The 27477-nt window shown below is 34.3% G+C and overlaps 1 protein-coding gene across 7 annotated transcripts in view; it reads left to right on the top strand.

The window, feature by feature from the left end:
• SNX7 (sorting nexin 7) overlaps positions 1-27154 on the top strand; it is a 101451-nt gene extending 74297 nt beyond the window's left edge. For 3 of the 7 annotated variants that reach the window (XM_082477672.1, XM_082477668.1, XM_082477673.1), the window contains 2 exons: positions 6446-6598; positions 26356-27154. In XM_082477672.1, coding sequence (XP_082333798.1) covers positions 6446-6598; positions 26356-26433 — 231 coding nt within the window. In that variant the 3' untranslated portion in view covers positions 26434-27154. The other 4 variants (XM_082477670.1, XM_082477671.1, XM_082477669.1 and 1 more) reach the window with 4 other exon arrangements.
• Positions 27155-27477: the final 323 nt, after the last annotated feature.

Below are 27477 nucleotides of genomic sequence, written 5' to 3'. Positions count from 1 at the left end.
TATACAGTTCACATCTGTAATATTTTATTTATAAATAAATAGATGTTTCTGATATAATTTCCAGGACAACATTTTGTCACAAAGGAAAAAACTTGTCTTTATTATGGGATTCTAAAATGTTCTATCACTTATATCTTTTTTATTGTTAATAAAATACAAATTTTCTGTGAGAAAAAATTTTATATTTTAGTTAATCATTTGCTTAAAGAAAGGTAGCAAATAAACTGTATTTGCATGGATTTATCTAACTTTTCTATACAAATCCATCTATTTCTGATGGTTATACTTATGGGAAGATATGTTCTTACAAATTTAAATGTATAAAAGTCATAGAAAATTAAAATCTATAAAAGGCCTGTTTTAATAAAAATTATTAAAATGTTATAGGGTTTTTGGATTGGTTTCGCTTTCTAAAGTCAGCTTTGAGGGAATAAGGAGGAAAACCTCCAAGGTGATTAAATGGGTTTGAGGGATTCAGTGCACCTGTGGTTGTCTTAGCAGACATGTGCTTCAAAAATTGAGTAACTGTTAAAAATAGTGTAATGGTGTATAATCGTAGAAATGGTCCACAGGGCTCTTCCATTAGAATGTAGGCTTTATTTCGTAGCAGTAACGAATGATCTGTGTGGATTCATCCAAATTATTTTACCCACCTTCCCCCATGACCTGTGACAAACATTCATAACATGATATAACCAGGGTTCAGAGCTACAACTGACGTGGACGGAGCCAGTATGTCAGTTCTTGGCCCTTTAGCCATCAGGCCATTCTCTAGATAACCTTGAACTGAATCAAAGAAACAAAACAAGCTCAATCTAACAAGGAAAGGAAAGGGCACCCTTCAGCTGAATCTAGGATACATCCAAGTTGATGGGATATGACATGAACCTCATGCATCTTTTATTCTTTGATCTGACACCCACCTCCTAGACTGTACTTTTCATGGATGAGAAATAATGAAGCATAGTAATTAAATATTACTTTAACATTTAATATGTTGTTGTTAGTGGTGGACTGTTTTTAGCATGATCATATTTTTCTTTTTTTTTCATTGTTATTTCCTTTATTTTTTTTCTCCGTGACCCTGTTCCTTCTCAGGGATGAGTACTTTTTTTTTTCACTTTGTAAGAATTATAGTAAGAATTTTTAGTGAAACATGTCACAAGGTTGACCTCCAAAAGTTGTTTGATGTATACCTCACCCTGCAAGACTATTACTGTTGCCTTTAGGCCTTCATTTCCTATCTCACCCTACCCCACCTGTTCTTCCAGTGAATGCTATCCAGTTAAAAATATCAGATAATCTTATCTTTTCTTCCAGTGCCCACCCACACTTAGTCAATTGCCAGCCTCTACTGATTCTGTGTCTCAGGATCTCCTCCTCTCAGTATCCCCTGTATCAGGAATCTCATTGTTACTGTTGCCTTCCTGGTCCTCTTCCCTAAACGCCCTCAGTGATTCTACTTGATTTTTATTGAAAATCCAAACACCCCCCAGGGAAATCCCTTTAGTACCTGGCAGCTGCCTCTCTTTCCTCTTTTGCTATTCCCCTACTCACACTCTAGGTACCAACCTTGACAAACCACCTGCAATTTTTAGAAACTTCAAAGTAAACATGCTTCTAGGACTGTACACCCTATTTGCTTCACATGAACTGCATTTCACATTTTCTGTATCCAGTTTTTTTTTTTTTTATTTCTCCCCTTAGGCATGAGTCCTTGAGGGCAACGTCTGTTTTTTACCCTTCATCTTAGTTCCTAACAGAGACTAGATGGATGCTGAGTGAATGCTGCAGGATGAGTGAGTGGGAATGAACCAAATCCTCAGCATTTTTATTGCTGTCTCCATAGTCCCAGTGCAGGTTAATTGGTTTCCTTTCTTCCCCGCCTCCTCCCTTTCTCTTTTAAGCATCCTTGCATATCTCTGACTCAGGAACCTATCTGAAGTATACTTCAGCCCTGGTCAAAAACTTTCCGTAGCTTACCTTTTCCTACAGAATCCATTTCATGCTCAATATCATTTACACCCTCTAGTGGTCAATCTTCAATCAGCCTGTCCAGCTGCCTTTCCCATGTTTCTCCTTGCCCACCTCCAGCCTCCAAACCTATCTCTTATCCATTCTTTTGTCACACTCTATAGCATAACATCCCTGTGGTTTTATTTATGCCATACCCTCATCCAGGTGTTTTCTTCCCCACTCACTGCCTAGCAAATTAACACTTGGAATGTCCCCTGCCCAAGTTGGAATTAATCCTCCATGCTGTATCTTTCTATATACTACTTTAATTTTTTTCCTCCATTATGATATATATCACATTCTGCTTTGTATTATAGCCTTTGGTTTTTGTTTTATTTTTGCATATCTGCATTCTAATAGATAACAAGCTCCTTAAGGTAAGAGCTGAATCAGTTTAACCTTGAAAGCCACACGCAAGCTAGCTTGGGGCTATTCACTCACTATGGAAAGAGCATGTGTTTTCACTTGAATCTCCATGATGCCACAAAAAGCTGTGTGATCTCTTTTCTTCCTTTCTCCCAGTTTCCCAGCTTGTAAAAGGAAGATAATATTACCAAATTTGCAATATTATTATGCAGATTAAATGAAATAATATATGTAAAGTATATAGCTTAATACAGTGGCCCATGGCAGAAATACAATAAGTGGTCATTATTATTGCTGCTGTTCCTGGTGCTATAGTAGGTACTCGCTATTGAAGAAGGATATTTTTTTTGTTTGCCTGAGCTCTTAGTATTAATGGTTTTCATTTAATTGTGTGGCTCATTTCTAGCTGAATATAACTGAAGCTAGAGATTACCCATTAGCCTTGCAGTTAAATCTAAATGTTTATTTTTCACTATATTACAATCTTTTATTACTTATTCTGATATTACAACATTTTCCTGGCAAAAAGGATTGCTTCCTTCTTCAGTTTTTCCACCAACAGAGGGCCAAGTCGTTTCCAGTATTTGTGAAATGAATGATTCAAGATTTAATCCTTTTAAACTCAGTCTTTGGTATGCTGTTTTCCGGTAGAAACTATAATTCCCTACTTTTAGAGTAATTGAAACCTGCTCTGTGGTTAGAGGGGTGCGGAAGCACTAGAGGGGCTTCTTTGGCCTGCCAGGTGCCTAACACGTTACTCTCCCACTTCGGTGAAATTTTGTTCAGTGTTTATGTTCAGAGCCTGGACTGCACCATCTAAATGCACAGCTCCTTGTACCAAAGAACTTGCTAAAAGTGCAGTCAACTAAGGGAAGGGAAATCTAATAATATGCCTTTGTAAATTGGTAGGAAAGATATAGTCCAGGTCATTCCTAATTTGAATTAAGTGTTTTGTGCTTATTATCAATTAGAGTTTCTTCAAGTCAAAATTAGGGGAAGATGATTCAGTGTGAGGAAATACCTAATGTCTCTCTTTTCCTTTTCTAACTAAAATAATGATGGAATCATCAAAGAAATAAAAAGTGGTCAGTATATACATATATGTGTGTGTGTGTGTGTGTATATATATACATATATATATATATATATATGTATATATGTATATATATATAGCCTCCAAAAAAATGACAAGAATTGATCATGTATATTTAGAACATATGTATCCTCTTCTACACGGGTGAGAATAAATCAAGAAATAGCACTAGAAATTAAGACCTAGACCCTGGCAAAGGAATGGTATATTTCCAGAGACCAAAATACTGGAAGAGGAGAGGGAATCAGTTTCCATTTCACCAACTGATGATGATGGTGGTAATGGTGGTGGTAATGGTGGTAATGGTGGTGCTAATGATGATAGTAATAGATATCGTTTAGTAGAAAAATTGTCAGGCACTGTGCACATCAGTGAATGTGTTCATTATCTCAGGCAATTTTTAATAAAAATCCCTTTGAGATAGGTACTGTCATTTTTATATTCATTTTACAGATGAAGAAACTAGGGCTTCAAAAAGTACTCTTACCCAGTGTCACACAGCTTGTGAAAGACAGACGTGGGGTCTGCGATCAGTCTAACCTATCATTAGTCGTCTTCATCCCAGTGCCATGCTGATCAGGCTACAAAGCTTCTTTCTGTAGGTGGGCGTGAAGTCAGAGAACAGGGCAGGACTTCTTTAGGAATGCAGTAGCTCTGGGCCAGAGCAGAGGCACCAACCAGACTGACTACCACTAACGAGGGCTTTTAGGAGAGGGAGTTGCAGATTGAAAAGGGGAAGACTTTGTTTCAATCCCTTATGGCAGTGACACCATTTTAAGCTCCATCAGGAGGGGAAGGAAGATAGAATATATGATTTAGATACTGTGTTTCCTGAAGCCACTTTCAGTAAAGAACTTTGCCAGTAATCCCACTCCACTCCAGTGCATGGCAGTTTCAGACTGCAAAACCTAAGCAGAGGAGAAAAACAGTGCAGTTACAGTTGGTGTAGGTACCTCTTGATCCTAGATATAAAAAAAAGACACTTTTCTAGTCATCTCCATCTGGCTGTGAAAATGGCAAGATTCCATCCAACAACCCAGAGGAGCGAGGTTTTGTAACCGGCCCCTGAGCTTTCTCCGGATCCTGTTTGAGTTTGACCTGTCAGTAAAATTTTACCTTAGCTTATTCCCCAGCATCCACAGCCCACCATGAGAAATCCCATTAACATCCTTTTAGACAAATTCTCTGTGATTAAGCAAAATAATTACCCCAAAGAGTCATACATACCCATAAAGTAATAAATGGCCTCACTGAGATCGTTTACAAACAAAATAAGAAAGTGAAAAAAGAAAGCACATCTTCCCGCCACACACAAAACATGAAAACCAACCTTACTACTGAAATAGATCTCCCATAGGTAATAAAAGATTTATATAATACCAAATGTCTATTCTTAGGGAAACAAAAGCAGATATGGCTGCAATGAAATAAAGTCAGCAGTGAAATTTCACAGCAAAATATTGACAAATGAATAAAAAGAATATTTCAAACAAGCATTGGAAGTAAAATAACATTTTTTTGATTCTAAGACATACATTTTCACATTTTAGCATGTCTATAATGGGGACCTTCTTAAATGATAGCCTCCTTCAAATACTCGGAGCCAAGGAATAGTGGTAACGTATAATGCCCCTTTTAAAACATGGGAGAGGTGGTGTCATTTCTGCTTGAATCTCCCTGGCTTTGGGTCTCACTCAATAAAACCTAAGATCCTTACCATGGACTCCATGGCTCAGTAAGATCTGGTCACCCACTGCTTCTCTGACCTCATCTCCTAAGAGCGTCCCTCTTTTTTAACTCTGCCACCTGCTACAGCCATGCTGGTCTCCTTATTCTTCTTGGACCATCCAGGCATGCTTCCACCTGTAGGCCATTGTCCTGTTTCTTCCTCTGCCAGGAATGCTTTTCTTACTAAGAACCCCATGGTTCACTCTCACATCAACTTCAGATATTTATTCAAATGACAGTTTCTTATTTAGGCTTTCCCCAGCCATCTTATCTAAAATTGCATCATTCTTACACTCCCTATCTACCTTTCTGCTTCATTTTTCTTTTTGACACTTATTATCAAATGATAGTTCATATTTCATTTATCTTGCTTATGGTTTGTCTCTCCCCAGTTGAATATCAGCTCTGGTAAAAACAGGGATTTTTGTCTATTGTCTTCACTGTTGAATCTCCAAGTCCTAGAATAATGCCTGGTATGGAGAAGGAATTTAATAAATAAATGTATGCTGACTATATGAATAAATATGTGTGTATAAAATATGCATAAATATAAAAAAATTTATATAAATATAAATGTGCTAAATATAAAGCAATAAATGGATGGGTTCCATTCCCAAAGGTTGGTGGGTAAGTTGGGGAGGAGGTGTGACTGTCACACTCAGCCTGTCTAATGGAGCGTGGGCTAGGTGTCAGGTGTCTTGTGATATAAACCTGCCTCTGTTACCAGCTGAGTGGAATGTGGCAAGTTAATCCCCGGGGCCTCCAGGTTGGACTACATAATCTATACGTATGTTATAACATGTCAGTTAATTGAGCATTCTGCTAAAAACAGCTGAAGAATGAGGAGTAGGAAGGGAAAGCTGAAGATGAGAAACCATATCTTTTAACATAAGTATTTTCACCACAAACAATGGTAATGAGAGAGTTATTGCATACGAATTTTGAAATAACTTGTAGTCCAATTTCCTTTGCTTTATATATAGTGGACCTGAAGCCCAAGATTAGAGAGATTTAGGTAAAGTCAAGTGCTAATTGGTGGCAGATGTTAGAACTCTACTTGACATCTCTGAATCCAGTGTTCTCTTTACTTTAACTAGTTAGTATACAGGGTAAATACTGGTGACTTTTCAAAAAAAGTATTCTTCTTAAACTGTTTTTTATAATATTCAGCTTAGATTTTAAGAATTCACTTAGTGGCGGGAATACATAGATCAATTGATCTCTCTTTGTGATCTAATTCAGCTTACGGAAGAGATTGGAAAACTGGAAGATAAAGTGGAGTGCGCTAATAATGCCTTGAAAGCAGATTGGGAAAGATGGAAACAGAACATGCAAAATGATATCAAGTCAGCATTTACAGATATGGCTGAGGAGAATATCCACTATTATGAACAGGTAATTAGTGATATGTGGTATTGCATCATTTTTAAAAAGTTATCCTCTCTCTTACTTTCTATGTCTTGTGTTGAAAGAGTCTGTTCAGGAACCAAGTGTCACATTCAGAAGCCTCTTTGGTGGCTCAGTGCCAGTGGAGTTGCCAAGTCAATATAGTAACGCTAAACCCACCCACTGACACAAATGTGTTTAGGTGGAGGAAGGGTGATAAGTTTTCCTTCCTACACAGCATACCCAAGTACCTAATTTGAGCTGAGCTTGATGTGAGAAAGAATTATGCTACCATTTTGTTGTGTCTGTTTTCCCCTCAGTCTCTTGTTTTGGAAGGATTTGAATTCAAAAGCACTTGATCATGCTTCCTAATGATTCTCCTATCTTATTTCCTTTTCCTCTCTTTTTCTTGTATTAAAAAGGGTTTGCAAAATGAGGAAAGGACCAAAGGTTTGAATGAGCAGAAAATTAGTTCAGGGCTTATACGTTATGTCCCTGCCATCCCTACCATGCCTTCTGTAGCTATTCAAAAAATCAAAAAAGGAGCATTAGTTCAGTTTAGTTTATAGTTCAGTTGTTTTTTTTGTTTATTTTTTAGTTCAGGAAAGAGCCTAATCAACATTTTGCTTTTCAAATGATTACCTTTTTTGAACAACTAATAATTCTGCAAAGTAGTTATTATTTTAAATGAATTTTATGCTATCACTTTCTTCATCTAGCATATTCTGAGAGTTTTATAGTTTTAATTCGTACATTGAGATATTTGACCCATTTTGAGTTAATTTTTTTTTTATATAGTATGAGGTAGGGGTACAACTTCATTCTTGTTATTTTCTTTCCTTTTTTTTAATATTTACTTATTTATTTTGGCTGCGCTGGGTCTTGGTTGCGGCATGCGGACTCTCAGTTGCAGCATACATGCGGAATCTAGTTCCCCGACCAGGGGTCGATCACCGGCCCCCTGCACTGAGAGTGCGGAGTCTTACCCACTGGACCACCAGGGAAGTTCCCATTCATCTAGCGTATTCTGAACATACTTTTCCTGGAAGGTATATTTTAAACATACATCTTTAACCTTATCTCTGACTGAATTAATGACTATATAAAATTGATACATTAAGAGAATTATTTTATACTTTGTAGTCTATAGTGCTTGCTAGTTTAAAGGTACTTTAAACTAAAATATTTTATATTTTGCAAGATTATCTAACTGATACTGATATTTTCATTCAACAAGAATTACTTGAGCCCCTACTACCACCAGACACTGTTCTGGGCCCTGGAGAGACCACAGTATGCAAGACAAACACGGTCCCTTTCTCATGTAGTTACAGTCAATGAGAGAAACAGTCAATTAAAACAAAACGTTATAATAATAAAGTATAATAAGTTCCAGGATAGAAAGACATTGCAGGGAAAAAGGCAGATTCCTCAGACGATGTGTTCAAGCTGAGACCTTAATGAATGATGAATGAGAGGTAGCCAGATAAAGATGTGAGTAAGAGAGTTCCAGGCAGAGAAAAGACGAGAAGTGAGAGAGTACATGTTCAAACTACTGAGGTTCTTTTTGAAGAATGGTGGCGTGGAGGTAGTGTTGAGTTGAGAAAGGAGGCTTGTAGAGGAGGAAAAATTTTCCTCCACCCTCTTAGGATCCCTGGCTGGGTCTGAAAATGAAACTGACAAAGATAAATTAACAGGAGAAAAGTATATATGTTGATTTAATGTAAGTTCTTTGTGGTACAGGAGCCTTCATGAGCAAATCTAGACCAGAAGAAACAGATCTGAGTATTTCTATGCTAGGTTTGATAAAGAGTGGGCTGTCGTGTAGAAGTAGGGTAGGTTAAGGAGTATGAGTTAAGGGAAATAAACTGGAGGGAATTTAGCAAGTCCTTTTTGTTAGGAGTCTTCTCGGTGTCCCTTTGTCTTTGGAGTAAAGATGCTTCTTTTTTCCTCTGGGCATAAGGAGGCCACCTCTTGTATGAGGGTTTTATGACCTGCTTCGTGAGATAAGGGTTGGAAGAAGGTCAAAGTGACCTTTCTGCTTCTGCCATATTCTCAAACTCATTCATCTTAATATGCCAACATGTCATATTTTGCATTAGTATGTCCTGAACGCTCTTAGGCTGAAGAGGGCCTTATAAGCTTTGTCTTTTATTTTTCATTCTAAGGGAAATGGGGAATGCCATTGAAGACTTTTCAGCAGGGAAGAGACAATATCTATTGCACTTGCCTTTTAGAAAGATCATACTGGCTATATGGGTCAGAGTGGAACAAAACTAAACATGTTGAGCCTAGTTAGAAAACGTAGCAACGAAGACAGAGATGTGAACTGACATAGAGGTTTCATGGCAGTGGGCTAGAGATTAGTGGACAGATTCAAGTGATTTTCTTTTTAGCAGGTGGGATTGGAAAGATCATTTTCTACCTCTCCTATTTTTTTATTCTACTAACAACCTTAAGTAAATTCAAGTCTCTAAAAGGAATTTCCCATAAATCTCAGATTTTGCAATGATTTAAAATATTTCTGTTGGATAAAGCACATTTATCAACATAGGCTTTTTTTTACCACTTAACTCTTTAAATCCACAAGAATAACTTTCTCTCTCCTTTACAGTGGAACCGGTCCACACTGACCTTATAGGAGTGTTATGACAATTAATTGAAATAATTTTTAAGAAAATGCCTTGAAAATTAGGATATACAGTATGCTATAAGTGATTGTGATTATAAAACATAAGTATATTAGGTTATAAAAGTCATGTGACAAATGCACCTCCTATGTTTTCCTTTCAATGATAAAATCTGCAAAACTTTTCTAAGTTTGTTTTTTAATTTTTTTAAGAGAAAATGTTCACGGCAATTCCATTGAACTCCAAGTGAAATGTTTGAGTTTTGACTATACCTGTCACATAAATACATATTTTTGTCATGCTCATAGGTTGCACGCAGTTTATACAAAATACAGTTTTATTAGAAATAGTTAAATTAACATCACTGTGCCATATTGCCATATTGCAAATTTTGTTCTTCACAGCAGTTTATATCAGTATATTTTTCACCCTTTCCTCCAAATGAATTATATTTCTACATGTTGCTAAAATTATATCAAGTGTACTGCATCTTAGATGTATATATTTGGAGGAATCGCTGGTTTTCTTTATTATAACTTCACAAGACCCCCTACAGCTCCAGTTATTTATTGGCTTTTTTCCTAAGTGAATAACTCTTAACTGATTTGTCACATCAGTCCAAGCATAATCAGGAAATTGGGGCCCTTATATAATCAAGGTTTCCTAACTAACACGCAAACTGTGTGGCCTGAAACAGCAACAGTCTGCTGTTATCTGTTAACTTCAGAATATCTCAGATATACAAGGAAGTGAAATGTTTCAGAATCTTTCCAGTCCCTTTTTAATTTAATCATATTATTATGGAAATACTTCTGTTTTCATCAACAGTTGTAAAAATAAATCACCAAAGGGGTTTGTTCCTAGTGTGATAGAAGAAATGGGGTATAAACATTTGCCTTTGGACTTTTATGAAGTAAAATGGTCACAGTTTGTTTACAACTTAAAATTTAAATATTAAAATGACAGAGGAAAATCAGTTTGTAAGTATGAGGTATAGGTCTGTATCAGAAACCAATTATTGTCATATTGAAGTGTTATACTTAGATGTGCGAATTTACTTGGAGACAGTTGACACCAAATATAAAACAGGTATCTCCAAATAAACTCTGAGTAGGTGAAATGAAGCTATTCCCAATTTTGTTCTATATGACCAATAACTAAGAATAAATTTGAGTCTTTTTATAAAAACAAGAATAATGAAACAATAAAACAAAAATCCAATTGAACATAGGTGAATAATTTCAAAGTATCTTGGTATCCAAATAACCAAAGAAAATTATTTCTTGCTAAAATGTGAAGGGATGCTGAAACCATAAAATATGACATGCTGGATAAAGTACGTGGACATTTTCTAATTGTTCTTTAGTAGGTACAAAAGAGTGTAAGTTTCTATTGTTATTGATGATACTGATGCTGATGATTATGATGATGGTGAAGGGATTTGAAAGGAAGTAATCCTTGGTAGGTATTATAAACTAAAAGAATATACCCTTTGAAAGTTTAATTTTAATATCATAATCATGAAAAGATCACATAATGTTAGTTTTTGCCAAGTAAAACTGTTTGTAGTTAAGTGAATATAATACTTGAAGTAATAAAATTTGTTTCTTTGCACAGTTTATTTTAGAATTATTAGTTAATGTATGGAAGTCGTTGTTTCAGAGCCTCATTTTCTGGTTTTAAAATTAATACATGCACATGAAAAGCAAAAACACAACAAGATCTAAGTACACAAATGTATAAAGAGGAAATAAAGAATGCCCATAACCTTATCTCCTAGAGAAGGCTACACTTAAATGCAATTATAGAAAAATAATTTGCTATATGCAGATAAAAATATTTTAAAATTTCTGATGGTTGTTTTCGAATGTGTCAACATAAAAACATATGGTTACTTAGTTGTGTCATGATGATTACAGTGGATATGTATTATTTTGAGTTCTGTATTTTTTATTTGTTTAAACACTTTTCTATGTAACGACATAATCTTCTAGTACATCATGTTAATATACCTTTATTAGTGAAGAGAACTACTAATAATTAAGCATTTATGTAAATTTTTTGCTCTCATAAATAATACCATTAAAAATAATTATGAACACTAGACTTAAAATATTTTTTGATAAGAATTTCAAGAAATAACCAGGTTAGAGGTCGCTTCATTTCAAATGCTATCAGTCTTATTTAAGAATGTCAATTACCTCATGTAGAATCATTCATTTAAGATTCAATTAACATCAAAACCTTATGCTAAGCAACATTCAAATTCAAAATTAAATCTTGTCCTTAGGGAAGAATAATAAGTATATGTATTTTTCACTTGATTGATACAGCTTTCCAATGTATTACTTTTTTTAATGGAAGAATGTTTAAATTAGTTTTTTTTTTACGTGAATGGTAATGAACTGACTTAATAGAAGGGTTCTATCATTACTGAATAATAAAAATATATGTATCTACATGGACATCTAGGAAGCAGAAAAGCAATTATAGTATAGGACATTTTCTCTAAGATAAATGAAGAAAAAAAATCATTACAAGCATTCACCATCAAGCCAAATCAATAGTACAACTAATGCTTTCCTAAATTCCAAGTCCAGCTATATATGGACCATTTAAAAAGTAGAGAAATTTTTAAAAATAGGTATCATAGCAGTTCTTCTACAAAGTAAGTAATAGATAAGCATTGAATGTCCTAGAAGTTCTTCAAGTATAGTTGTTCTTATTTAGAAATGTATTCCTTATTACGTTGGGGAATGGTAAAAGAAACTCTAGCAAAAGAGTTGCTTGTTTTAAATTAAGTGGTGCACTACATACTTTGGAACATTGTTAAAATTTTTGTGAATATTTAAAACACCCTGGTCCAAGTAAAGATACCTCCCAAGCAGTGTGACTTTAAGAGGTTAATCTATATTGGTAATGATTATAAAACTGCCAGCTAAGCAAGATTCTGATGAGTGGCATTTAGATTTCTGTCTGAAATTTCGTTCTTTTTTAAAAAATAGGGACTCAGATAAATTATGGACTTTCTGTTCATCTACATGAATTAAAAGGAACAGTTAGAGGGAATAGTTTCTCTAGATCTAATTCCATCCAACAAAGAGTAACTGTAATGTAACATGACAGAAACTTGGGGAGAAAGTACCATTTTCAAAATCTGGGAGGTCAAAGGAAAGCAAAGGAAGGAAACCCTGGCCATTCTCAGTCATATTGCCTAGAATTTAGTGAAGTGATTTGAAAAAAATACAGAAAAGTATAATTTCAACATCACAGACTCAAAAAGAGAATATGACATAAGAGAAATGAACAATTCTAAAAAGTAATAAAAGGAGTGAAGCAGTTAAAGAATCAGATATGATTACATCTGTGGACCATGGACTATGAAAGACAAAGATGTAAAGAGATACAGTCAGAGATGAATACAGAGAAACAGTGTCAGGGAGGGCACATTTCAGGAAGAAGTGAGGTTTTGGAAAAAAATGGAATGACTTCCAAATAGTACCAAAGTCAAATGGAAGTGGGTGTGAGGAGCCTCTTTTGGAAGCAAGAAAATTAGGAATTAATAAACTCTAATAAAATTAGTAAAGTGAATGTCTAATGGAAACCATGTTATGGAAACTGAGAAAACAGAACTACTTCATTTCTATTTCACTCCTGTTTTCTCCATCAAGGAGAATGAAAATATAAGTTGCAAGATTTAGGCAAATACAAATAAAAGGTAACTAAAATTCAGTATATTTGAAGAGATAATAAAACATTAGCTATCCATTGCCACAAAAAGAGAAGGCTGTCATGTTCTTTTTACAATGACCCTTGCAAAGCCTTTCCTTTATCAGCCCAAAAGCAGTGCTTACAAAGCCCTAGATGAAGCCTTTTATTCTAAACTGATTTACGTAGAGAAAGATCGACCGACTTCTGCTCACCCAGGAGAAATGCGGGCTACTTTTCTTTCCTAGGTGAATACTCAGATTAGCTCCAGAGAAGGTTTTGGGAAATACTGAAACAATGACACCTGTTTCCAAAATAGTTAACCTCTGTAATTTCTACGAACCATACAGAATCACCTCCTACTGCTCAACTCTTTGTAACAGCCTTTCTTGTAAAGAGAAGGATGGAAGTGATTAAGGATTTAACCAGCTGTAGTTGCTTAGTATAATTTTGGTCCTAAGGAATGACCTGTAGTTTTTGAGTTTTCCTTTTAAATGTTGGGAGAGAGGCATAAAAGTTGGTCTATGTTGAACCATTTAAATTATATTTTTATATTGACAGTCTCTTAGGATGACACAGAGTAAATAGATACTTTCTTTAAGGTTATTGTGTCTCAATTCCCTTTCCAAATCATAAGAATAAAGAATTTAGCTAGAGCTGGAATAATTCAAAGTTATCTAGGACAGGGATTTTTGAATCCATATCAGGGTACTTTTCTTTTTACAGTCATGCCTCGTAACATTTACTAAAGCTGGTACCTGACCTAATCCCTAGGACCCAGGAAGACAGATCTGATGGTGCTAAAACAGCCCTTCAGAAAATAACAGTCTATCTTTGGAACTATTTGAAGAATGTTTCAGAACTACATTATATACCCTAGGGGATTCAGTAGGTTTCCATTAATGGGTAGGATAGATTTCCTGGAAAGTAAACACAACACCAGCTTGAGAGGCTAAGATGCTTAGATATTTACTCAACCTGACCATTTTTATGCCAGCTAAATTTTCCAATTCATTACGTTCTTGTGTCCACATTATTTACTTTTTTACTCAATGGGAGGCACTCATTAGAAGCCTGAATGTCTGGATTAGCAAATTCAGGCTGCATTACACTACTCTTCTCAATGCACCATCCAATTCATTTAGGGATGGTCATCTTCATCAAAAGAAAAACACCAAGTTTTCATCTTCTTAATGCTGTTAAATGACAATCCATTGAATACCTAGGAGATTTTCCCTGTGTATTTTAAGTAAAGAGACCAACACTACTGATTATTTAATGATTAATCTTGTCCTCTTTACCATTTATCCTATGGAGATCATTTTTTTGGTGAGCAGTCAATTCCTATTTCAAATAGAATCTAAAGGTACACAGTCATAATGATTAGAACAAGGGAAACAGAGATGGAATAACCTTGTGTCATCCTAAGGCTAAAACTTTTTATTCTCACTGTCTGATAAGAAGCTTCACCATCGATTATGGAAACAAAATCATCAATAAAACACTTGCTTGGATTGCTCATGGGAGGCTATTATGGTCCTCTATCATTGGTTGATTGGTTGCGAGGGAGGCATCTATGGAGAATAGCTATCACAGAGGCTGCAGAGCTGCCTTCTCAGTTTGATAGATTGTACCAGGAATCCTGGATGAGTGAAGAGGTGAGAATTATAAATTGAGCTGAGGGAACTCTACATTAAAGACATTTTATAAATTTTTTAAATCAACTATTACAAGTGGCAGAGGAAGTCCCAGGGCATAGTTTTTTGGGTCTCTAATTGTTGTATATTTAAGGACATACTTGATCACACAATCATTTGCTTCCATTGATTTTACTTTGGCTGTCATTGGGTATGACAGCTTCATAGCCAAGTGCCTTCCTTTTAGGTTATACTGTTTCACTTTATGGAGAAGTTTGGCAATGCATCTTAGCACATTTAAGTTTCTAAGAAACTCCCTAGGAAAAACATCTGTTCACCTTTGTTTAAGATCTCAGATTTATTTGTTCACCGAAGTCATTTATGGAATTAATGTCTGAAATAGTCTCTAGAAAATACTTAGGAAACTGATAAAAATGTTCATTAGAGCTTTTATTGTAAAACCATCTGAAGAAGTTTAGGTAAATATGAGCTCTTGACAGTAAATTTCAGTTCCACTTGGCTTAAAAAACTTCTGTTGTAGCTAACTGCCTTTTAAACTTACATCTCAATAATTTGATACAGCTTTTCAGTGATACAAATGAATGCTCCTCTTTCATAGCAGATAAGGTTAATTGTTATCCTCTACATTGATGATAAGGTCCTGCTTTCATATTCCAAGTAGTAAATCTACTTCTAATTAGTTCTACCACCCCCCCCCCCAAGGAATCCTTATACTCAAGCCAAAATTACTTTGCAATAAGATTATCTTCAGCATGTAGAATGATAGTATACTTTGCAGAGGTTAAGTCATTTAATTTACTAGGTCTTTATCTTGGTGACCACATTGAAATTTGCTTTTTTCAAAACTTAAGTTTCATAAGAGTCATATTGAGATCTTTTTATATTAGAAGATACTTTTGACTTAAAAAACATTAGAACAAAATAATGATCTCCATTCTTTAGTAGCTATTCAAAATACTGAATTCAGACCTGATGATGCATTTTGATAGTAATATTGGCAAACTAAGATGTAATCAGAATAAGGTTATCATGGTGATAGTGGTCTAAGAAATGCATCTTCATTGAAGGAATTGGAAAAGAAGAAAGGTATTTGGAGGGCAGTCGTGGAAGGAGTACATGTTTTATTGTTGCTTCAGAAAACATATCTAGCACCAACTTTTGGAAATTGTATAATTTGAATTCACAAAAGGAATTATTTCCTATGTATTAAAATTCTCTAAATTACATTAAATTGCATTGCAAAGAAGTTCTCTGCCACTGGGAGTTTTTAAGCAATTGTTGAATAATGTACATCAGCAATTCTGTCTATACTAGAATTTCTCAATGCATTTTATAGGAAATTAGTTTTTGTAATGTTAATGGGTGTTAATCATGAAAGAAAAGATAGATTCTGTAGTCAAATAAGTTTGAATTAAAGTTAAACAGGCGTTTTTACTAAAGTTCTCAGAGTCTTTTATGTGCTTATATGGTTTATGAATCTGAAGACATAATTTCTTTGACTAGATCAGCATTTCTTCTTATAGGATTAGCCTGTCATGGAACACAGTTTAGGAAATTTTGGGTAATTATGTTGATCTCTAAAGTGATGCTACTTAAAGTATGGACTAATGCCCAATTCATAAATTGTTAATTACAGATTTATAACATGATAGATTCAGAACCTAAAAGTAATCAGCTGAAATCTTCTATAGCAATTAGACATTGTCATGGCATCCAAGTAGGTGATTATTAGACTCTTGTTGAATAAGGTATAGGCCAATTAGAGTATTATCCAGCTTTTGTGGTGATTTCTTGTGGCATGAAGTACAAACTAGTCAGCTCAGTAGGATCACTTAATGGTCCTCAGCAGATTGAAAGAAAAAGACTTATTCATCATCGCAGATAGTCTGAGAAGCGCTGCTCTAAAGTTCCTTCTGTTTTCTAAGAGTCTGTTCATCTCTTACACTTAACGTAGGTAGTGTCTTTTCTCATTTAAACATTTATAATCTGATTAATATTCAAGTATTATAATGTATATAAAGCACAGTTAATTATAGAATTCAGTTTAAATGCACCAAGGTCTGACTTTTATTTACTTCTAAGGAAATCTTAAAAATCGAGTGTTTATCATTTTTAGAATTCTAAAGTATTATGTAATTAACTATTTTGTTGTTTTATTAAGTGATGATTTCTATTCTGAATTGCATATTCCAAAGCCATAGCTATAGGTCATGTTTCCACATAACTGTGTACATCTTTTATTATAGTTTATGTAATTTTAAAGCTTTTGTTGTTTTGCAGGTTTCTGCTTTCTTAAAAACTTCTATTAAAAACATTTTCACCAGTCTCTCATATTCTGTGAGATAGTTATTTCTCAATTATCTGTACAAGCGAAGTTGAGCTTAATTGTAAAAGAGACAGTTATGCCATAGCATAGACAGTCTGTGCCTCTTCCCACCCTTTGGATTAGATAACTTTTTCTGTAGTTAAGTTTATCAAATACTTGAATAGGTGATTACATATGATAATGAAATAATTTCTAAAATTATCTAGATTCTGAGTTAAGAATTTTCATCTTATTGTTCTTCATAAATGACAGACTATATACTATGGACCAATATATAGTTCCTGTAAAGAAAAGGAAGAAATGATTTAAAACACACATGCACACACTGCATGATGTAACATCTTGAAAAAAGAAGGTGGGTTTACTAATGAAAAAAATTAAAGTTGGATATCAGAGTGCCTGCCACTAATTGTAAAATCTTCATCATATCTTCTCTATACCCAGTTTTCTAATCTGTCAAAAAGTGGTACTGATGGTCCTCATCTTCCTCCACCCCCTATCTACACACATCCCTCACAGGTCCTTAGAAGAATAAGATTAGAAAACATGTGTGAAATGCTTTAAAATAATGTAGTTAAACATCATAGCTGTGCCTTGATAATTTTCCAGTAATCCGAAAGTAAATGTGCTCTTCTTTTTAGCTTGTTGTCTTTCCATGTATGATAAACAAACACAGATAAGCTTGGTGTTTGAAGTGTCTGGGGTACTAAACTGGACAAACTTCATGTAATTGGTTTGTTATTGCTAAAAAACAATGGTGATATGGTATAGAAAAGTATGAGTTGAAAATATATGAAAATTTGGCTCTCGTATTAATTCTTTCTATAAAGATTTCCAATGTATTAGATCTTTTGGAGCCCCAATTTTTCCACATGTAAAAATGACAGGAATGGAGTTATTCGTATCTAAGGCTTTTTCTATCTTTAGCAGATCTTGAGTTAGAGATCTACAGATTAATACTACAAAATTATTTTTTAAATGGACCACAAGATGGCGTTTGTAGCTAATGAGTTTTTTGCGTTCACTCTGTTGCAGCCATTGAAGTATTTGCAGTATTTACAAATCCAAACTTATTACTTATATTCTTGAGAGATATGTAAAAGTAATTTTAGAAAAAATATGCAAATCTTGTTATTTTGAAGTTATTGACATTTCTCAAATTATAAGTTGGCAGGTTATTCTGAATTTAGACTTTTTCAAAAATGAAATTTAATGAATAATTTTGAGCCATTGCAAAATAATAGAAGTTGCTTTCCATTTGTAACATAATCTCTAATTTCTTTCTGGATTGATTACATTTCAGAAAAATGTTTAAATATGCAGCTCCTGAAAGTTTTCATTACTGTTTGGATCTTAGGTTTAGATGATAAAAAAAAACAACTACTAAAATGTTACACACTCCGTTGCCCTCATTTTAGGCATGGCCTACAATTTTTATAATGTAATTTATTTTGCAGTGATATTGGCCTAGTATGGAGATGTTTACGTATTTGAGCTTCAGTGTTTCCTCAAATGTAGATGATGTCGTCTGTGCCCAAGACCATTTGAGATAGCATTAAAGTACGTAAAGGACACTCAGTCATATTTCTCAGTTTTAGTTTATTAAGAGAGATGCAATTATTATGGCACTGTCTAAAAGATACTTTTAGATTAGTAGGAAAACTAGAAGCACAACAACTTTGACTTAATATGGAAATTTCTGGTTTAAAAAGGGGTACATGGTAAGGTTTGGCTTTTATTACATTTTACAATAATAGATATCATTGTTATTGTTTTAGGCAAATATATGGTTATTTTACTTTATTAGCAGAGATATATAGATAATATTTTATTAATTTGACTTATGTGATAATTTGGATGAGACTAGGTTTTCTATTAGCTGTTCCATGAACAGGGTGGTAGCATTACCTATGGAGATATCAAACTTTATGTTGGCATTACCACCTGGTGGCTAAGAGCTTTGGACAGGCATAACTTGTGACTTTAAGCTCAGAGACCTTGAAGACTTTTCGTTATTTCAGTGGACCTCAGCATCCTTATCTATAAAGTGCTAAAAATAATAGTATATACATCAGTTTTATTTGGTATTAAAATATATATGTACACATATGTATGTGTGTATATAATGGAATAAAGAAAGATGAAAGGAAAGTCTTAGAAGCAAAATTTAATATTCCCAGTAAGTCACTAAAAGTAAATCATTTTGAAGCTTTTATACTCATAAATACCTTTCCAGGAATCTCAACTAGTTTATCCCTTAAGCCACTACTTATTTTACTTGAGCCCGAAATAGCCAATATAGAAAATATGTTTGAAAGCTGCTGGATAGATAAGTAAATAAATAAGTAAAATATATGTTAAGTTCTGAATGCAGTGCCTAGCACATAATAAGGTTTTGATAAATGTAAACTATTAGTAGTAATAATAGCAGTAGTACTAATTGAAAATATTTCTCATGTATTTCTGAATCTTACCTTTGGAAATTATTTATAGTGACAATTACCTTATAAATATCAAATACAGAGGGGAGAGGTAAAATGTTATATTTGATGCCTTTCCACACTGTGTCAAGCCAAATAGAGCAAGGCATATTTACAAACTGTATGTGATCTCATTTGCCAACACTTTCTTTTCATTTTTTAAATTTTTATTTAAGTATAGTTGATTTACAATGTTGTGTTAGTTTCAGGTGTACAGCAAAGTGATTCAGTTATACATACGTATATATCTATTTTTTTTCAGATTATCTTCCGTTATAGGCTGTTACAAAATATTGAGTATAGTTCCCTGTGCTATGCAGTAGGTCCTTGGTGGTTATCTATTTTATATATGGTAATGTGTGTATGTTATTCCCAAACTCCTAATTTATCCAACCTCCCCACCGCTTTCCCCTTTGGTAACCATAAGTTGGTCTTCTATGTCTGTGGGTCTATTTCTGTTTTGTATATAAGTTTATTTGTATCTTTTTTTTTTTTAAGATTCCATATATAAGCAATATCATATGATATTTGTCTTTCTCTGTCTGGCTTATTTTACTTAGTATGATAGTCTCTAGGTCCATCCATGTTACTGCACATGGCATTATTTCATTCTTTTTTATGGCTGAGTAATATTCCATTGTGTATATATACCACATCTTCTTTATCTGTTCGTCTGTCAGTGGACATTTAGGTTGCTTCCATGTCTTAGCTCTTGTAAATAGTGCTGCAGTGAACATTAGGGTGCATGTATCTTTTTGAATTATGGCTTTCTCCAAATATATGCCCAGGAGTGGGATTGCAGGATCATATGGTAGCTCTATTTTTAGTTTTTTAAGGAACCTCCATACTGTTCTTCATAGTGGCTATACCAATTTACATTCCCACCAACAGGGTAGGAGGGTTCCCTTTTTTCCACACCCTCTCCAGCATTTATTATTTGTAGACTTTTTGATGATGGCCATTCTGACTGGTGTGAGGTGATACCTCACTGTAGTTTTGATTTGCGTTTCTCTAATTATAATTAGTGATAATGAGCATCTTTTCATGTGCCTTTTGGCCATCTGTATGTCTTCTTTAGGGAAATGTCTATTTAGATCTCCGGTCTGCCCCTTTTTTGATTGGGTTGTTTGTTTTTTTGATACCGAGCTGTATGAGCTGTTTGTATATTTTGGAGATTATTCCCTTGTCGGTTGCATCATTTGCAAATATTTTCTCCCATTCTGTAGGTTGTCTTTTCGTTTTGTTTATGGTTTCCTTTGCTGTGCAAAAGCTTTTAAGTTAATAATTAGGTTGCATTTGTTTATTTTTGTGTTGGCCACTTTAGGTTCTAGGATGAAAGTTAATGGACACACATGGTCCAACCCCCCTATTCTATGAATGGGCGAATAGGCCCAGAGAAATGAAAAGATTTGCCTGAAGTCAGACTGTGGAACAGAACCTCCTCATATCCCACCATCTTGAGAAAATATTGATTCTTAAATGTGGAAGTTTTCATTGGAAGCTATATCTACAGAAACACCATTTTTGTTATCATTCATTCTTTAGAAAACTTGATCACATCTGCTTGTGGGATCACTACCTACTTATGAGAACTAAAGAGACATTTACCTTTTCTAATGGCAAAATGTCATCACTACTTTACTGGGGTAGCAAGAGATTTACTTTCAAGAAGAGTTTTGGAATTAAAACTTATTTTCTAAATATTCTGTCCATGTATTTGAGAAATTTTTAAGAATGTGTTTTGGGACAAAAGGGCTTTTGTTTACCTGTCAGCCCTGTTTGCCCTAGTTCTGGCTCACTTTTCTAACTGTACAGCCTCTTTCCCAGTCCTGCCCTTCATAGAGAAGCTACAGTTTTTGGTCTTTGTCTACAAACTGGAGCCACCTGGAAAAAAGTGTGCACTGCATTCTCAGTTTATGAGGATTCATGATCAACTTGCTTTCTGGTCGCCCAACATCCTGCCAATAAATATGTTCAACATACTTATGGACTTAACTTTTACTGCAGTGGAAGCGTGGGGCACTAGAAAAGAGTGCTGGACTCAATGGATCACAGTTCCCTTAACTATAAGATGCAATTACTTGAGTTTGTCAAAGTACTGTTGTATCAAATAAAATAATGTGTATGGAAAATTATGACACATTATTCAACTAAAAGTGGAATTGTTGCTGATTTTCTTATGACAATATGAAAATCTAAAACTAGAATGAGCTGATGGGTATGATTAAAGGTCAGGCCACCCGTGACACTGGGTATTTTTGATGGTTACTCTAATTTTGATATTAGTTTGCTTTACTAATTATAATGATTTAAAAGTGGGGAAAAAGTCAATTCCTTGATAGAAAACAGTGAGAAACCAAATAACAGAAATACATTTTTTTCAAATAATTGTTTTAACATCTTTTTCTTCTTCTTTTTTTAAATAAATTTATTTATTTTATTTATTTATTTTTGGCTGCGTTGGGTCTTCATTGCTGCACGCGGGCTTTCTCTAGTTGCAGTGAGCAAGGGCTACTCTTCGTTGCGGTGTGTGGGCTTCTCATTGGGTGGCTTCTCTTGTTGCAGAGCGCGGGCTCTAGGCACACGGGCTTCAGTAGTTGTGGCAAGTGGGCTCAGTAGTTGTGTCTCGCAGGCTCTAGAGCACAGGCTCAGTAGTTGTGGCACCTGGATTCAGTTGCTCCATGGCACGAAGGATCTTCCCAGACCAAGGATTGAACCCATGTCACCTGCATTGGCAGGCGGATTCTTAACCACTGCACCACCAAGGAAGTCTGCAGAAATACATTTTTTAAAAATATAATTTACAATTATAAGGAAGTTTCACACTAGATTTTGAGATTTCTTTTTGTTGTCGTTTTGATGATTCTTTATATCCTCCAATTATCACAGTCCTGGATGCAGTGAATACTGAACTAAACTATTTATGTGGTATAAACAATCCATTTCTTGAGTTTTTATTTAGTTTTTCATACTCAAAAATCCAAGAAAAGCAAGAAAGAGTAAAAAGATTTAAGGAGTTGTAGAGATTATCATTCATTATTTTAAAATAGATTTATGTACATTAACTGGGTAAATGAGCAACATATCAGGTAATAGGTTAATATTAAACATTGGCAGGAGGAGGCAGTTAACATATTTAGTTAGTAAGAAAATCTGCTATCAAAATTCCAAAAGAGGATTGGTAGTTTCAGGAGCTACACAGTTCAGAGCATGTCCTCAGTTTTGTAGCAGAAATCTGATGGTCAGCAACCTGAGTGGGGATCAGGCTTTCATTGCAAAACTTAACATTAACAAATTTAGAGGTCAATAGAAGCCAGGATGTCAATTGATTAATATTCAGTTTGAAAAATGCAGTGTTTATGATGAGCAGCATATTTGCATCAGTAGTAAAGTACATTTCTTCTCTATGGTCTCTGCATTTACTGAGCACTTACTATATGCTTGGCGTGTATTAATTCAGTCATCTTCAAAGGGTATACATACTCCGGGAAATACATAAAAATTTCCAAGAGGTATGTAAGGAATCAATTTCTACACACTCAACCTGCATATATACTCCTTCCTAAAAGTTGATTCCCCTGGGACTTCCCTGGTGGCGCAGTGGTTAAGAATCTGCCTGCCAGTGCAGGGGACACGGGTTCGAGCCCTGGTCCAGGAAGATCCCACATGCCGCAGAGCAACTAAGCCCGTGCGCTACAGCCACTGACCCCACACACCACAACTACTGAAGCCCATGCACCTAGAGCCCGTGCTTCGCAACAAGAGAAGCCACCACAATGAGAAGCCCGCGAACCTCAACGAAGAGTAGCCCCCACTCGCCGCAACTAGAGAAAGCCCGCACGCAGCAACAAAGACCCAATGCAACCAAAATAAATAAGTAAATTTATTTTAAAAAAAAAAGTTGATCCCCCTGCAATTATGCATTTTTTTTACTCACCTGCCCTCCAAAATGGTCCTTCTTCCACTATGTAAAAGAAAGGGGTCTCATCTTGATGGGCCAGTGACTTATTAAATGTATCCTGGTGGTCATTCAAGAGATTGGTTATTTTCCATTTGCTGATGAATGGCTATACCTCTTATCAGGTTTGTAATATCACAGACATACTTAACCATTTGATCCTCAGCTTTCTCATCTATAAAATAAGATTCATAGTAGTCATTGTGAGGTTTAAAGAAGGTAATATGTGATAAAACAACCATTATAATGCCTGACCAAGTATTCATATAGATATTCAGCCGTTGTCATGATACTTCTCTTGATTTTCTGTGCTAGTGTTCTATAATCTGTATTTCAGAATACATAAATTGTTTTTCTACCTTTCGTATGGTGGATGGTAAGGAGATAGTTAAGTAGCTAATTTGTTTCTTTTACCGTGTCTCACTGTCATTTTTAGGATTTGCTTTAGAAATGAAAATGTTACTTCACAACACTAATCAGCATGGAGGGCTGATCTTCCTTAGACATTAAACTAGGAGAGTTGAAGAATATGACAATGATAGAAGTTTCATCACATTAGGATTAATACCATCTTTGGTGCAATTTGGATCCCTTATTTGACAGGAATTCTAAATAGAGCAGACTGCTCAGATTTTTATTTTGAATTTTACCTTGAATATGTTCAAAGATTCTTTAAATGATAGTTTGGCAGAGTTATCAAAAAGATATGATATCTCCTGAAAGCAGTAATTGCTTTGGGCTGCCCTGCAGGGTTACCAGATAGTAGATAACGTATGGATTTGCAGAAGAGGCCAGAAATCAGGTTCACAAGGGAAACAGGGCTCTTTCCAAAGGTGAACCATGGTTCTCTATCAGCCCTTCAATCCCAGTTCATAGTTTTCATTGTTTTGTAAATGTTGTGGATAGATTTTTAAACATTATCTGTATTTAGGTATTTTTGTATTTCCTTCTTTTTTATACTCAAAAGTTGGTGAAGGAGATTTTGAGTATCTATAAAGCTGAATTAAAATTTTTTTCTTGGCATTGAAAAGAAATAAAATACTAATAACTGCTAATATTTAATGCATTTCTCCATATGATGTTAATTGTAGGTATTTTGTAGATGTTCTTCCTCAAGTTGTGGAAATTCCCATCTGTTCCTAATTTGTTGAGATTTTTTTTTTTAAAGTAAGAAATGGACGTTGTAATTTGACAAATGTCTTTCCATGTCTATTGAGATGATAATAAATTACTTTTAATACAGTCAGTTACATTGATTGATAGTTAAACATTAATCCAATCTTACACTCCTGGGATAAACTCCATTTGGTCATGAAATGTAATTCTTTCTATAGATTGCTGGATTTGATTTGCTAAAATTTTGCTTATAATTTTTGCATCTATGTTTATGAGGGATAGTGGTCTGTAGTTTTGTTCTTTTGTAATGTCTTTGGTAAGTTGGAAAGCATTCCTTTCTCTTCAGTTCTCTGGAAGAGTTTGTGTAGAATTAGTATGATTCTTCCTTAAGTTTTTGGTAGAATTCACTGGTGAAGCCATTTGGGCCTGAAGTGTTCTTTGTGGAAAGATATTTAACAACAAATTCAAATTCATTTGAATTATCTATTTTTTCTAGAGTGAGTTTTGGTAGTTTGTATCTTTTCATTGGTTTCATTTAAGTTCTCAAATGTATAGGTATAAAGTTTTCAATAATATTTTCTTTTTTTCCTGCAGTAGAATTTAAAGGGATGCCACCTCTCTCATTCCTAACAGTTGGTAATTTGTGTCATCTTTCTTCTTTTATGAACAGTCCAGCTAAAAGTTGATCAATTTTATTAATCTTCTCAAAGATTCAATGTTTGGTTTCATTGTTTTTCTCTTTCATTGATTCACACTTCTATCTTTTCTGTTTTTTTTTCTTCTGCTGCTTACTTTGGTTATAATTTGTTCTTTTTTAGATTTTAAGATGGAAACTGAAGTCATTTAAAACCCTTTCTTCTTTTCTAATGAAGGTGTTTAGTGGTATAGATTTCTCTTTATGTACTACTTCAGTGGCATTCCAAAATTTTTTATACATTGTATTTTCATTTTCATTCAGTTTAAAATAAAATACTTTCTAGATTACCTTTTGATTTCTTCTTTGACACAGGGCTTATTTATAAGTGTCCTGTTTAGATCTCAAATATTTGGGGATTTTTCAGATATCTTTCAGTTGCTGATTTCTAAGTTAATTTCATTATGTTCAGAGAACAAACCTCATATGACTTGATTCTTTTTAAATTTATTGAGATGTCTTGTATAACCTGGAATATGGTGTGTTTTGGTAAATGTTTTATATGCACATGGAAAAAAATACATATTCTCTTTTGTTCTGTAGATATCAATTAGGTCACCTTGATTTGTTTCCTGGGCACATTAATGACTATCTCACCACCTAGTCCCAGCAGACCATCATAATATAATCATTGCTAATTTTTTGAATACTTACTTTGAGCCAGACATTCTGCATAGAGATTTATACAGGTTTTGTAAATTTAATTTTCACGATTGCTTTAGTGGTAAGTATTGCCATTAACCTAATTTATAGCTGAAGAAACTATAATAGAGATTAATCAACTTGCACAAACTCACACTTGATATAGTAGGATTCAAATCTGATTAAGCCATGCTTGTATCACTACTCCTCTGTCTAGATGCTTAATGCCTGCCCCCTCAGATCCAAATGGTCCATCTTTCCCTCTACAATTTATTATAGATCTGTTTTCTATCCTGACAATGGGGGAATAGTGGATTATTTCAGCAAACTAATCCTTGCTAATTTTTTAACCTTTTATGTTTTCCTCTTATTTAGCAACAGTTTCCCTCATTAAGAATTAAAATATGTAGAAAATGACAGGGATCCTGGCAAGCCTATGGGAGAGAGGAGTAGGGCAGATTGCTATAGGAACAGATACGTAAGGATTTATTAATCCTTCTAACAGTAAAAGTGAACTACTGTTGACCTCCTCATGGTGTGTTTCCATCATTTAGTGCCTTGCTACATGGGAATCCTTCCTTACATCACAGACAGATCTCCACTTGGAAGAAGCCTCTGAAGATAAATCGTAATCGCATTGAAGACTTCTCTGTGATCTTTGGGAGATAACCAAGGTTAACCAAAGTTATTCTTTCTGGATGGGCTGGGTCCTTTCTAAAGTGGACGAAAAGTGTTTCACACTATCTGGAAAACCAACAACTTAAAACTCAGGTGTTCCAGAGCATTCATATGAATTTGGATATATATATACATATATATACATATAAATATTTAGCTTAGTTTTAACTATGTTCTTAAATTTGTATGCCAATAATTATACATTAAAAATTTTTTTCTTAAATATTTGTCTGTGGAACATGTCATTTTAAATATATTGTAAAGACTCAGTTTTAATAAAAAGTTTAATATGAAATGACTTGTGTGTGTTCTTTTTCTACTAGTAGCTCAAGCCTCTGAAGCAGATTCTAATATGAATCCAGTGTATGTTAACAAGTATACTATGTATTCACCTTTATTTCATCATAATTTTCTCTGAAATGCTATTTACTTTGATATTAGGAATTCAAAGTAAATATGCAAAAAATGATTAAATATTATTAAACATTAATGATAACTTCAAAAGTTGGTTTATTAAAAGTTAAGTAACTGTTTAAAGATTACCAAGATAAATTTAAATTATTTTTTGAGTTACTATTTAGAATTCCTTATACAGTCATTTTCCCACTAGTAAATTTATTCTTTTATTTTTGGTATTTTTTTTTACATACTCTTCACAATTCACATCTAGCTTTATTTTTTAATGTACACAGTGTTTATCAAATTTGTTCTCCCATTTATTTGTTAAGGGTCTACTCTTTATAAGGCACAATTGCAGGTGCTTATGATGATAATGATAAAGACACATTACACTCATTTCCTTCTCCAGGCTTACATTCTAGTGATATTTATCATACAGAGTAATTTTATATTCATTTCATGGCTATATTTAAGAATTGAATATTATGGTTATCCTAATATTTGGCAATTTTTGGACATATATTTCTCAAGACTTTGAGTAAAGTTTGAGGTATTTAGTCATGCCTGTTACCTTACATGTATGACTTTACCATTTGGTT

This window comes from Balaenoptera physalus (assembly GCF_965194825.1).
Source record: "Balaenoptera physalus genome assembly, chromosome: 1".
Classification (NCBI taxonomy): Eukaryota; Metazoa; Chordata; class Mammalia; order Artiodactyla; family Balaenopteridae; genus Balaenoptera; species Balaenoptera physalus.
Note: the sequence above shows the minus strand (reverse complement) of the source record. Positions and strands in the feature narration are given on the sequence as shown.